Source organism: Pipistrellus kuhlii, unplaced genomic scaffold (assembly GCF_014108245.1).
Source record: "Pipistrellus kuhlii isolate mPipKuh1 unplaced genomic scaffold, mPipKuh1.p scaffold_m20_p_1, whole genome shotgun sequence".
In the NCBI taxonomy this organism is placed as follows: Eukaryota; Metazoa; Chordata; class Mammalia; order Chiroptera; family Vespertilionidae; genus Pipistrellus; species Pipistrellus kuhlii.
Window position 1 is genome coordinate 6,802,578 of NW_023425404.1, and position 14,657 is coordinate 6,817,234.

Sequence of the window (14,657 nt, forward strand, 5' to 3'; positions counted from 1 at the left end):
GTATTTTGAGAAGATACTCTTGAACAACATACAAACTTTTAGAACAAGAACTTGTCTTTTGTCCTCATTGATTTGAGTCTATTTTCAAGTAGTTGAAAGTCACCAGATAAAGTGTACTCTCATCAAGTTTTTATAGATTTATTATCCTCATTTTGTGCTATTTATATTCCTAAGGTTAATACTTATCATATTTTTTCCCTTAGCCATCACTGCTGTCAAAGTATCATAATATATTATGAGTTGTTTCACATAAGACCATTTAAAATCATGATACAATGTTATACGGAAGTTATTGATACTCAATAATTTATTTATTTATATGGATTTATTAGTAAATGTAGCAATTGTTTTCCTGTTTTTAGTTTTTTTTAATTTTAATTTTATATTATTATTATTATTATTATTATTATTTTTTTATTGTCTAAAGTTTTACCTATGTCTCCTTTTTCCCCAATTGACCCCCTCCCCCCATCCCTTCCCAGCCCAGGCAAATCCTCATAACCCAAGTGTCTGTGTCCATTGGTTATGCTATTATAATACGCATGCATAGGAGTCCTTTGGTTGCTCTCTAACCACCCTCATCCCCTACTGTTTGTCTCTAGAACAAGAATGGATTGATCTAGAGTTCATTTGTTTTTAATCCTCATTTGAAGATATGTTTTTATGATTTTGAGAGAGGAAGGAGGGGGAGAGAGAGAGAAACATCAATGTGAGAGAGAAACATGGATTCATTGCCTCTCATATGTGCCCCAGCTAGGGATCAAACCCACAACCTAGGTATGTGCCCTGACTGGAAATGAAACCTGTGGAAACCCCTTTCCACATCCCACGTGGTTCCAGATTTGGGTTCTGGAGGAGGCCGCACACAAATGGAAGAGATTAGAAAAATATTTATTTGGGAAATAGGGTCCAGGTAGAAGACCAAGAGAGGACTATACCCCGCTCTGGCCTGGCTATCCTTTTATTAAGACTATGGAATACACTCATAGCCTTTAGGCAGGCAATTCCAATAATAGCCAAACAACAAAAATGTACATAAGACTAACAGGTGGAGGCTGCTTCAGCTACCAGTCTCAACTAAACAATGAGTGGTTAAAGCTTCAAGGTTGACCAGCCTTCCAATTCCCTGTCCAAATCATTCTACTAGTGAGGACAATGGGCGGCTTCCGGGAAAACCCACTTTTATTGTTGGGACGATGCTCCAACCAACTGAGCCATCTGGCCAGGGCTTCCTGTTTTTAGTTTTAATACATATAATGGTAATCTTAAAAAGAAGTTCACAAATTACAAAAATCAATACTCTAGGACCCAACATAGTCATTTCTCAGGAAGAAATTTTATTTCATGTTGTGAATGCAAATTTTAGTAACAATTCTGTTGAGGCTAACTTTTCTAGGACTGTTATCAAAGTATCATTTCAACTACTCAAGATAGAACACATTATTTATCAGAACATATTTCAAAATGTCACAAGTGAGAAACCACTCGCCAAAAGGTAACACATTTGTTTAATTTCACTACTTACAAGTGAACTCATGGATAAGTCATGATTTTAGGTGTGTATGATATTTCTATTAAGACATCCAACTTACAGGGATGATCAGAAATGGGTAGGGCGATGGAGAGATTCCTGGTGAATCAGTGTATCACTTCTGGGGGCCCATTGGGTCCACAAACCCTACTCCACAAACTTAAAACAACAAAATCTTTTAATTCATGGTGTGGTTTTAATTCATGGGTGGTTCATGAGCACCGAGAACCAAATGCATCTGTTCTTGGGAAGAAATTAAGGGGTTGTGTTGACAGATAACTTGAAGAGTACATCTATAGATGAAGATCTTGACTATTTTATGTAAGGGAGCACTGCTGGAGAATAGCGTTTCATGTTCAGCGATCAACAAGGTTGGAAAGAGCTGGTACTTTCTGGGAGAAGGAACTTTTCTTGATAGCATTAGTATTGTATTGTGAGTTGGAAACAACTAAGTAAAGAAATCAATCCCTGAAGACAATTTAAATGTTTTCAAGTGAATTTGCACAGTGAAATAGTATCTCTAAATAACCAAAATTTTCAAGACTATTTTTTTTTTTCTATTTTTATGAATGCAAGCTATTTTGGCCTGATAATTATAGCTGTAGGTCTAGTAATTAGATGAATGACTCGGATCCACCTCAATATGGTGACTCAATAGAATTATTATTACAGACCAAAAATGAAACAAACATATTTGTTTCATAACCAAATATGAAACAAATAAAATATTTTCTGGGTTATATGTCTAGGCTCCAAAGAGAAAAGATGGTAGCCCTAAAGATAGGAAAAACAGAATCTCCTTTTTTATATTTTTCTTTTTCTTTGTCATGGAAACATGTTTTAAGGGGAAGGGATGTACCGTATTTTTCAGACCATAAGACGCACCGGACCATAAGACGCACCAGTTTTTAGAGAAGGGAAATGAAGAAAAAAAGATTCTGAAACAAATAGTGTCCTAAAATATTTTATGTGCATTAAAACCCAACATCACAGTCATAAACACATGTAATCAACCCTGTAAAGTAAACAGCAGCATTTAGAACCATTTTAGAGCCGGGCAAGCACACAGAGACCACATAGAGCCGGGCAAGTAAAAAAAATTTTTTTTTAAAGTATATGTGTAGGCTATATTTGGACCATAAGACGCAGGGACTTTCCCCCCCCCACTTCTGGGGGAAAAAAGTGCGTCTTATGGTCCGAAAAATACGGTACATAGAGTTTTAAAACTGGAAGAGGCCATCAAGTTCCTTCATTTCTACAGACTTCTGAGACTAAATGATTTGCCTGAGGTTCAGCAGTAATCTGGTATCCAGCCTGCTTTTTAAATCAATGGGCGATTTAGTGTTCTCTGCTTATAATTCCTACTTGTTGCTACTTAGAAATATTTATTGAGTTCACATCTTTTAGGCTATGAGAACAGCCAAGATGAGCAATTCTTAGTTTGCCTGGCCACATAAGCTTAAATCCTGCCAGTTTTTCTGGGTAACACATAACAGTTGCGTTACATCAGGTAGGTCCTGGTGAAGAGATGATTAATAGTTTCAGGGTCTGAAAAAACAAAGCTAAGTCTTCCCCCTCCTTCATGTCTCATAATAGCCATTTCTTGTGTGTTGTCCTGTTTGACTTCTCTCTTTCAAGGAACTCAAACTCCCTCTGGCTATTTCAGGAAACATGAAGTTGGACTGAGCCAACATGTGGCTGATATTGTGATTGTCAACCAAGTTCATCCTTTTGCCATCTGTTGAATCTTTAGTATGAAATGCTGTATAAAAATGGGAAGCTCGGTGTTGAAACGGATGAGTTGATGTTTGTGGAGCATCTTACACAATGTCATCTCTGCATTTAGCATCAAACAAGCCTTCCAGAAAGTATAGATTGTTTTGATATCACTGGAGGTTCGGATATACTGGTAGCCTCTCTTTCTTCTTGTGGTAGGGTAGAGGGGATGATTAGTTTACTAGTAATGCTAGCTCCTCTTGGGAGATGAACTCTTGCCCCATGAAATGTCACCTGCACAATAGTTAGGTAAGCTGGCTTGTGTGTGTCAAGGGGTTAGAATTCATGTTCAAGAAACCAGCCTTTTATAAGTCTCCTTACCACTGTGAGTAGTATAGGGTTAGCTTACAAAACTGTTTGCTTATACTCTTTTGAGATTTGGCCCTGCTTATTTGCAGTTAGATGGGACTTTTCAAGCAGTTCATAGTCCTCCTGTATGTTGGGGAGACTTTGCCTCGTGTCCTGGGTGATCTTTTGGACCTGAATATCAGTCCTGCTCTTTGGAGAAACTCTCTGGCCCCGGTATGCCTGAGCCTGACGTTTAAAGATGCCAAACTTACTGAGTAGGATAAATACGTCCCGCTGGAAGGTCTTGGTGAAAATGGCATAGAGGAATGGATTGGCACAGGAGTTAAGTGGATAGAAGAGAACCAGCAAGATTTTGGAGTTGGTAACAGTGATAAGAGGCTTGTTCATAAGAGCTGACAGAGCATAAAATGAGATGGGGGCCATGCACATAAAGTCAGTGAAGATCAAGACAGCCATCCTTTTGGCAATTTTGGTGTCTTTGTCCCCTGGGTTGTACTGGGGATTACGGACGGTGATGTAGATCTTCACATAACAGAAGCAAACGATGATAAAGGCAACTATGTTGAGCAACAGAACAAGGATAATGTATGCCAGGGCAAGAGGGGTCTCGGTGTCCATGGGCAGGCAGATGCTAACTTTGGTGTAGCTGCTGATTCCCACCAAAGGGAGCAGGGCCAGCAGGAAGCTGCAAACCCAGCCCCCAACCATGACGGCATAGGCATGCCTGAGTCGGATTTTTCGGTCCAGGCGCATGGCAAAGGTGATGGCGTACCAGCGCTCCAGGGTGATGACCGTCAGCGTATACACGGACAGCTCACTAGCAAAGACGGTGAAGAAACCAGCTGTGTTGCAGCCCGGGCCTGTCTGCCAGTCGATGGCGTGGTTGTAGTACTCGGATTGAGTGTAGAGGTCTACGGAGGCAATGAGGAGTAGATACATCCCCATGCAGAAATCTGCAAAGGCTAAGTTGCACATGAGAAAGCGCGGGACAGTCAGTTTGTAGTGGCTGGTGAGGAGGATGACCAGGACAAAGACATTACCCAAGAGAGCCAGCAGACTCACAAACCACACCACAATTCTCAGGAATTTGTAGCCCATTATGTCTTCACAGGGGTTGAACTCATCTGACTTGGGGGTACACACCATGTCCTCATTGCCCCCACACACTACGTAGTCGTAATGGTTATCAAAGGCCTGTAGTGTCTCTTCCTGTGGGTTTTTGAGCTTCTGGCCAAACCCAATGATCTCATCTTCTTGCTCTTCAAAGAAGACATAATAATGAGAGTGGGTATCCTGGAACTTGTTTTCCCTGTACCCAGTACCGTGGTCACCTGGATCCTCTTCATATTCCTGGTAGAAGGGACCATTCAAAGCATTCACAGACCTTCTCTGCCGCAGGCTCTGAATACTGCTGTCATTACACATTAAGGAGTCAAGGATTCTGCAAGGCAATAGATATAAGTCAGCACTTACTGAAAACCACTAATGGGCCTTATAACATGCAGCACAAAGATTCTACATGACCTGGTTAGGTCCATCTCTCCAACATCTTTTCCTATTACCCTTCGAAAACTATGCTCCAGGATCACTGGCCCTTATTTCTCTTCTGCAACCCATTCAAGACCAGTATGGAGAGAAAAAGCACGGATGCTGGAGCCAGTCTGCCTAGGTTAGGACATGGCTTCACTGTTTACTAGCTGTTTCACCTTGGGCAGGTCTATAAAACTTGGTTTATCAATTTTTAAAAACAGAATCATAAAATTACCTATTTCATATCTTTTTAAAGCTCTTATACAGCACCTGGAACATGGTTGGTGCTGTATATGTGTCCGTTATTGTAATTATTCCTACTCAGAGCTTTAGAACACCATACTCCCTTTGCCTGAAAAACTCATGACTGCTTCTATCCATTACTCAGTTTTAAACTCAACCGTCCTTTTGTCCCCGATCTCTTTATTTGTATTTATTTATTTAAAATATTTTTATTGATTTCAGAGAGGAAGGGAGAGGGAGAGAGATAGAAACATCAATGATGAGAGCTTGGAACCATGACCTCCTGGTTCCTAGGTCAGTGCTCAACCACTCAGCCACGATGGCCGGGCTGTCCTGATCTTAGATAAATTTTTCTACTCTTGTGTTTATTTCCTTAGTAGTGTTATCAAATATCTTACTTGTTTGCTTGTTTATTTTCTGACATCCCCTACTGGAATGTAAATAAAATATTCTTGTCTGTCCTATTAATTGAACAAATGAATAAATGGACAGTGTCATGCAGGCATGCTCGTGGGAGTAAGACTTAGTTTATTGTTAGCCTATCAGACTGACATCAAAAGAGATTGTTTAACCTGCTGACTCATCTATTGGGTTAAAATATGAATTGGTTGCCTATTCCAACCTGTTTGGAAGTTAACAGGAAAGCTGGACCCTGCCCTTATGCAGTTCATTAGCCTCCCACCCATCCCTGGTCCTTTCCTACTGTGCACCACATGGCATCAGTATAGAGCCTACTATCAGCATCCCCATACCCCACCCCTGGTTCTCTGTAGATGTTATGCCCACCATTGACCTTTGCACAGCTGCTCAACTTTCCCTTTTGCTTCTGCCCACTACTAGATCCAAAATTATTTTCCAATGCAAGTATGAATTCAGAAGGTCAAGCAATAGATATTTAGAGACAGAGAACACACTATACTAATAAATGATGGCAATATTAGGAAAATGGATAGCATGAGTCATGAAAGAGGAAATAATGCAGAGTAAAAGTTTAGGTGAGGACAAGATTCAGAGAAAGCATGGAGAGAAAAAGACCATCCCTTTCCCAACCGGTGTTTCTCAGTGGTTAGTATCAATCTATGAACAAGGATGTCACGGGATCAATTACCAGTCAGGGCACATGCCTGGGTTGTGGGCTCAATCCCCAGTGGGAGACGTGCAGCAAGCAGAGAATCAATGATTGTTTCTCATCAGTGATGTTTCTATTTTTCTCTCCCTATCCCTTCTTCTCTGAAATCAATAAAAAAGAAAAAAGACCATCCCTCCTTTGCAGCCTGATCATAAAATAATACACATTGAGAGCTTATAATATTCCAGGTTATTGTGATAGGTATTTTCTATTAAGTTTCTCATATAATCTTCTCAAAACCTTTATGAGTGATAGCATTATGATCTCCATTCACAGAGACTCAGGGAGGTTAAGTAAATAGGTTGAGATAACACAGGAAGTGGCAGAGAGGGGGTACAAACCCAGCTAATTCCAAAGTGCCCACATATGTAACCAGTAAGCTCTGACCTTTGCTAAGCCCTAATTGACCAGGTAACACAATTGGTTGTGTTGCTAAGTTTGTCCCCAGAATTGTGGCATCTAATGCATGTTGCATCTGGAGGCTGTGCAGTATAATCTTGATAAGATTTCTACATGATCTGGTCATTCCTCTCTCGCCTATGTCATCTCTTAGTCCCTTCTCCTCCCCTATTGTGTTCCATTGACCTTGGCCTTATTTCTCATCTGCAGCCACGTTGAGTCTAAGTCATTGTGTCCTATGGATTTCATGTTTCTTGTGGACGCTTCCAGTTCTTTCCACATAGTTTTCAAACCACAAATCTTCTTTCCCGGACCCAGAAATTAATACAACTTTTCCCAAGGCCTTTTATTCCAGACACCTGCCACTTACCCTCTGATTTTCTTCTGATTCTTAAAAGCACAGCAGTGGCTCGGATAAGAAAGGTCAGCCCGTGTGAGGTGGAGGAAACTTAAGAACATTGGAAGTTTCTTTAGAGTCCAAGTGTTTCTTGCTATCAGTTCCTTGAGGTGCTCCAGGCCTTTGTAAGGCAGGGCAGTAACACTGGTATAAGAGACGTCCCTGGGGGGAGGGAGGAGGAGAAAACAGAGTAATACAGAGAGGTGGTGAGCATCCAGAGCCTCTAACTCTTGTCCAGAAAGTTAAAAAGTCTGAGATTAATGTAGAAATCATAGGCTCCTTTCTGCTACCAAATATACACTCTGAGTTCTTTATATATAGTCACTGGTCTAAGAAAGGATATTAGGCTTCTAAGTGATAGATAGGTGATGAGGTTCTCCCATGTTTATTGCTTGGACCTCTGGTATCCATGAATACAATAACCATTTAGCAGACATTTTATTTTATCCATTGCAATACATACAACTCTTAGAGTCAGAGATAGACATCAATTCTATTCTGGAAATCATACCTATAGCTACTAAAGGCTTTTAAGAGGCAAAAGAAATATATTTGAACAGGCTTAAAGCGGCCCAAATTGCTCTCAGTCTCTGTGGGGAATGGGGTTTTGGGTTTAATGAACTGCTCAATGATACAGATCAACACCAGTATCATGAAAATATCCTGAAGATGCAGGACTTGGAGTCATACCAGTTGCATGGTAAATTCATGAAGAGAGAGAGAGAGAGAAAGAGAGAGAGAGAGAGAGAAAGAGAGAGAGAGAGAGAGAGAGAGAGAGAGAGAGAGAGAGAGAGAGAGAAACATTATGGTTGCCTCCTGTACACACCCCAACTGGGGATCAAACCCACAACCTAGGCATGTGCCCTGACCTGACAAACCTGACACCTTTTGGTGTGTGGGACAAAGCTCCAATCAACTGAGCCACCATTCCCGCCCCCGCCCCCCCCCCCAATTACATTGTAAGATATTTAATATAACTGTAGTGTCTGATTAGCAAGTGAATTTCAATATTTACAACTTCTCCCTCCACATCATTGTAACTGGATTTTGCTGGGGTTTACATTCTCAGGCTTCAAGGCTGCAAGAACCTGCTGCTCAGTTTTCATAAACACGAAGCTCATGCATTTTCCCCATTCTAACCACAACTGTGATTGTCAGAACATTTGCTATTTTGTTTTGTATTTAATTTAAAAATTCTAGCATTCAGTATTTCCCAAATCTCACCTGGTAGTAAGAATTACCTGTGGTGCTTGTTATTGTCTGATTCCCAGGAAATATTTAACATTAAAGCAAGTACATTTGGGGGGGAAAAAACTGGCATAGTCAAATAATTGTAAGGTTTGAGGTGCAGGAAACTGACGACCAAGGAGTTTTAAAGTAAAGTTTATTCCCCAGTAATGAACGGGACTCATTATGGAGGTAGAGAAATCAGAATTGAAGGAGTTGGGAGTGGGGATGGACCCAGCCGGGCTGCCACCTGGACACGGAGGATCAGCAGCATGTGGCTGGTCTGGGGGTCTTTTTAAGGGGAGGAACAGGAGAGGGTTGGACCCAGGGCAGAACAGGAAGGGGTGGGCTCCAGGACACTTTGGCAGGCGCTGATTGATGGCTCAGTGTCTTGGAGATGTCTCTGTGACAGATGCCAGTAATGTCATAACTCCGCCCACCAGTTGGGAGGAGGGAGAACCTTATAATAACTTTTCAGGTAGTGGGAGAGTTGAGGGATTTGGGAACCAGCGTTATAGACACAATTGTGAAGTAGATGCAGCTGGACCTTGCTCTCTGGCCTAACTGTCCTGATGCGTGTGTCTTTCTTTTGGCCATGTTACCTCCCAGGTATAGCCATTGTTCTGCTTCTAGCTTTCTGGAAACAACTTATGTGTTCTATTATCTAGTGATGCTTTTTGTCAGTGTTGGATACACTGACTGTGTGTGTTCATTTCAAAGAATTTATCCTTCCAAGCAATGTGTTTGTATTTTATTAGATTTTTAAAAATTTCCTTTTCTTTTTTATGTTTCAATTACAGTTTACACTCACTATCATTCTGTATTAGTTGCAGTTGTACAGCAGAGTAGTTAGAAAATCATGTACTTTACAGAGTGGCCCCCCAATGTTTCAAGCACCCACCTGGCCCCACACACAGTTATCATGATATTATTGGCTATATTTACTATGCTGTAATCTACATCTCTATGACTATTCTGAAACTACCAATTTGTACTTCTTAACCCCTTCGCCGTTTTCACTCAGCCTCCAACTCCCCCCACTCCCCCAGCCTTGACAACTGTCAGTCTGTTCTTGAGAAAATACTTTCAGAACCACTTCAGTTACTGCATGACAAAACATCCCCAAAATGAAGTGGCATCAAACAACAATCCTTTTATTCTAAGAGTAGTTTTTGTGGGTCAGGGATTTGAGCAGGGCATGCCAAGATAGATTTGTCTCTGTTCCGTGATGTTTGGTGCTCAGCTGGGAAGACTTGATGGCTGATTACCCCATGGCTGAGAGCTGAAGGCTCTGTCACCTACATGCCTGGTGTCAGCACTGGGACAATTTAAAGCTGAGCTCAGCTGGGATGATGCTGTGGCCTCTCCATGTGGTTTGGGTTTCTCACATCGTGGTGGCCAGCTTCTGAGAGGGAGCATCTGGAGAGAGAGCGTTCTGACAACTGGTAGATTCAAGGGCAGGGGACACAGAACCCATCTCTCAATAAAAGGAGTGTCAAAGAATTTGATGCCTAATTTTAGAACTGCCATAGTGGTCTAAGTGGCAAGGATATCATTGAGGCAGTTATTTAGTGAAAACTGGTAACTCACCATTCTACAAATCAGTGTTCCCAGTTCAGCCCCCACCCTGGACCAGTGTCAGAAGCACCTGCAGTACAGATGCCTGAGCTACCCCAGGCCAACAGAACTAGAATCTCTGATGGTATGGCTCAAGAATATGCGTTATTTAAAAATGCTCTAGATCAGTGGTTGTCAAAGTCATTAGTCAACAGAGCCAAATATCAACAGTACAATGATTGAAATTTCTTTTGAGAGCCAAATTTTAAAAACTTAATCTATATTGGTAGGTACACTGTTATTAACTTAATTAGGGTACTCCTAAGCTGGCCTTTGCTAAAAACTCAAGGGGCCAAAGAGCTGCATGTGGCTCTCCAGCCGCAGTTTGCTGACCACTGCTCTAGATCATTCAGTCTCATCTCAGATTCTCAGCATTTTGATGAAACAGGTGGATACTAACGTTAAGACAAAGAAACAAAGCATGTTGTGCCCAAAGACTCAGCAAAACAAGGGTGGAGTCATAACTGTCATTTGGGTTTAGAGTCCTAGATTCCATGTCCTACAAACTTTTCTCTAGTCTTTTTTTCCCCTTTCCTTTAATTTTTTCTTTCTTTTTTCTCTATCCTTTATCTTCAGGTCTCTTGAACACAGATCTAGGCACAGCAACCCGGGAGGGAGGAATTGATTTTGTGGTCTGATTGTCTACAATGAGTGTATCCCCGGTGCTTCTAGTTGAGTCCCAGTGAGGATGCCTGGGAAGGCATGGAAAAAACAGGTAACAGAAAATGTGTATAAACTTTATGACAGGAGCAACTGTAATGTACTCGGTCCGTGGCATATAAGAGTGTTCAGTGAATGCTAATTCCATCCTTGCCTCAATTTAGTTTGTTGGGCTCAAGGGAGAAATAAGAAACCCGGCAAATATAGCCCTAGCCAAGATATTGACTTGCATATCCAACTGCTTGTCTGACCTGGATACCTCACTGTCATCTCCAACTTACCAGGTCCATCTCCAACTTTTGATCTCCTTACCCCCATCCCATCCTGCTCCTTCTCTGCTTAATTGGCAAAAGACCTGTAGATTTGAACTCCAAAAGACTCTTGAACCCATGTGTTTGCATCTCCAATGTAAGCTTGCTAGTTTAATTTACACTATTTCTTGCTGCAGTAGCTTTCTGATCCACCCTTAATCTTTCCCAATCCATTCTCCACACAGCAGCTGGAATAGTCATAACACATCACGTGAGAAAGTTCACATTCCTTCTCAGAAACTTACAGTGACTTCCCGTTATACCACAAATAACATCTACTCTTCCTACAGTGCCCCTTAAGGTCCTGTAGATCTGGCCCTTGCCTTCCTCTCCAACCTCATCTCAGGGCCCTAAGGCCACTTACAGCCCTAATTGGAACCTGTCAGAAGTCATGTTCCTCCCCATTGGCATGAGCTACTTGATGTAGCTATGCATATCCATTATGACTGTTGCTGCAAAGTGCTCCTGAGGTGCTGTCCTCTGCTGACCCAGGCTGCTCCGCTCCTGCTGCTTTGGCACTTACAGAGTCAGGTAAAGGGAACAATTGTGTTTCCCTGCTTTTTGGATTTAACCTCCCTTGCAGAGACCTGCAGGTGTTTGTTTTTATTGATTTCAGAGAGAAGAATAGAAACATCAATGATGAGAGAGAATCTGATTGGCTGCCTCCTGCATGCTCCACACAGGGGATTGAGCCCACAACCCTGGCAAAGTGCCCTGACCTGGAATCAAACCATGACTTCCTGGTTCATGGGTTGATGCTCTGAGCCACTGAGCCATGCCAGCTTCAGTGAGATCTGCAGTTTTAATCAGACAGTCTGGGTTATCAGAAAGGAAGGTAGGAGTTCCTGTATGCTTCCCGACAGACATAGCACAGCCTTCCTTCCACTCAAAGTAGCCCAGAGGAATGATTCTTCCCTCCAAGCCTACTCGTATTTCCTTATTTCCTAAATTCTGTCCACTCTCTTCCAAGGGCTTGTATCCTCTTAGAGTCTCTCTTGCCCTTGCCATAAATATTTACAGTAAAATGCAATTGGGCTAAAACCCCCTCCCCATTAGATATCAGCTCAACTGTTTATGTGTCTACAGTCCCATGGTTCTCATTACTACCACCTTAGTTTAGGTCTGAATTGCATTTCGGCTGAATTTTGCAAAAAATTTCTTGACTGGTCTCCCAGAAAGTCTACTAATCCCACTTTCAGACTTGGAAAAAATATTCTTTCTAAAACTTGGATCTCATTCTATTGCTCCCTAGTTTGAAGCCCTTGGTTCCTCATGTCTACAGAATGAAGTTTAAGCTTCTTAGAAGAGGAACCCTCCTTCCTTCCACATTTATTTATCTTGGTTTTAATCTTTCATTAGAAGCAATCATTGGCTGATGATCGTTGGTGGCATAAGAGTGAGTCACCGAAAAGCAGATTGGGAGCTTGTCCATGTGCAGACTTTACTTTAGGACAATTGTGTAGGGAGCTGGCCATTGTGCTGTTGTACCTAAAATATCAATTCAGCGGTCTTTTTGTTTTAGGGTTATTCAACTTCTTCAGAAAAGAGACCTCAAATCTTATCCTAAAGGAGAAGTACTTGGCTGCTGCAGGCATTTAGTTTGACTGGGTTAGAGGATTAACATTTCCAATTATAGACCTTCAATAAATTCTTCTGTTTTAGTCCCATGTCTAACTCATGCCCCATGCCACACCCATCACCTCTAAACCTCATCCCCCTCAGAGATTCTGCAGGACAAGGCAGCTGCCTCTGACTGTATGCTCTTGTGAGTACTCCAAGTTTCACCTTCCTTGTCCTCTAGCTTTTCTGTAGCTCTCCATACTATTGATGTGGCTCACCTGCCTCTTTGTCCTTGTGGATTTATGTATATTAAAGTTTTATTTTCCGTCTTTTTTGGGAGATCTCAGGAGGCCGAGGAAATAAAAGGTTATGCTGAATGCATTATCTTTGACTTTTTTTCTCTCTAATAATTACTACTTTTATTCCTCTGGCTAAGATATGCAGAGGTGATTTGAGGTTTATATTTTAACTAGAACTTGTGAATGTAGTCATCTTGATGGAAACCTACAAGCTGGAGGGCCTCCCTTTCTCTTATTGACTCTGGCACTTTGCACAGAGTTCATTACGTGATGGGCACTAAGCTTCATGAGAATTTGTCTCTAGCAAGTTTTTACTCACAAAACAGCATGCAGCAGAGCCTAGCCTGGCAGACACTTTGAAGTCTAATTGTTTAGGTCATGGGAACTATCTCAAGTTAAGTGTCCGAGGAAACTAACAGGACCTGAATTTAGAGAGAAGGAGGCCTATAGGGTCACATACAAGGCAAGAAGGTCACCCAATTTTATGATGCTAGAAAAAAAAGTCCACTGATATTTGATGTCACAGAAAGAACAAATTGCTTCTCAGAAGCAATTATGTACAGTAGCATCTCCAAACATTAGAGCAATTTCATTTTTTCCATTTTTGTCATCATTATTTAACATTAACCTTTGATGAATTTAATTGCAAATAAAATAAGCACCAATTGGCTTGTCAGTGTTTCTGCAGCAATGTAAGCGTCTGTTAACGCTTGCTTGTAATGAATGTGGGTTTTCTAAAGGTCACTGTGTAGAAGCTGATCATTATAAAAGTGTAGCCACATCTGTAAATTGGTAGATGAAATTCATCTAAGAGCAGAAAGAAGATTAATTTACTGCTTAAAAGGCAATTTAATAAATCATTAATTCTAAATTAAAAATAACAGGTGTAAGACCTGTAAGTTCAAGGCAGTGAGCTTATCTAATGGTTAGTTTAAAAGAATTTAAAAACACAATATGCATTCGAACACAATATGTATTCATTGCTTTCTATGTCTTAAATATATTCTAGATTCTTGGGCTACAGCAGAAAACTAAAATGCAGATATTCCTGTTCTTCTTATGCTTACATTCTATAGGGGAGAGAGAATTTTAAAAAAAGTAAAACTTGCAGAATGCTAGCTGACAACTATTAGTATCACGGGAAGAAGAATTATAGAGAAGAAGAAAGGAAGAGCGCAGAAGTGTGGTCATAATTAGAGATGTTGGAGGCTGTCAAGGAAGGCCTCACTGAGGAAATAGTTAAGCAAAGGTCTGAAGGAGGTGAGTAAGAGAGCCATGCTGATATCTGGGGAAGAGCATTGCAAGCAGAGACGCCAGCCAGTGCAAAGGCCCTGAGGTGAGAGCGCACCTTGGTGTGTTTGAGTATGCAAGGAGGCCAGGGTGGCTGGAGCTGAGCCAGTGGTCTTGGGGGAGGGGGTTTGAGGAGTTTAGGAAATGTGTGAGAAAAAGTCGAAGAGGAATGGGGGTGCCATATCATGTGAGTCTTGTAGGTCATCAAAAGTACTTTGTCCTTTCATCAGAGTGAGATCATAAGCCTTCAAAGTAATGTACAAACTAATTATATATTTTTTAATTTTTATTATTTATTTATTTTTTTAAAATTGAATAAATCTTTATTGTTCAGATTATTACAATCGTTTTCCCCCCGCCCCATAACTCCCCTCCACCT

At 41.2% G+C, this 14,657-nt stretch overlaps 1 protein-coding gene across 1 annotated transcript in view; it reads right to left on the reverse strand.

Annotated features, from left to right (window-relative positions):
* Positions 1-2,751: 2,751 nt before the first annotated feature.
* Positions 2,752-14,657, reverse strand: part of TSHR (thyroid stimulating hormone receptor) — a 92,268-nt gene continuing 80,362 nt past the window's right edge. Inside the window, exons 9-10 of the mRNA XM_036429909.2 lie at positions 7,288-7,476; positions 2,752-5,057 (exon numbers count right to left, since the gene is read on the reverse strand). Coding sequence (XP_036285802.1) covers positions 3,653-5,057; positions 7,288-7,476 — 1,594 coding nt within the window. The 3' untranslated portion in view covers positions 2,752-3,652. The remainder of the gene's footprint in view (positions 5,058-7,287; positions 7,477-14,657) is intronic.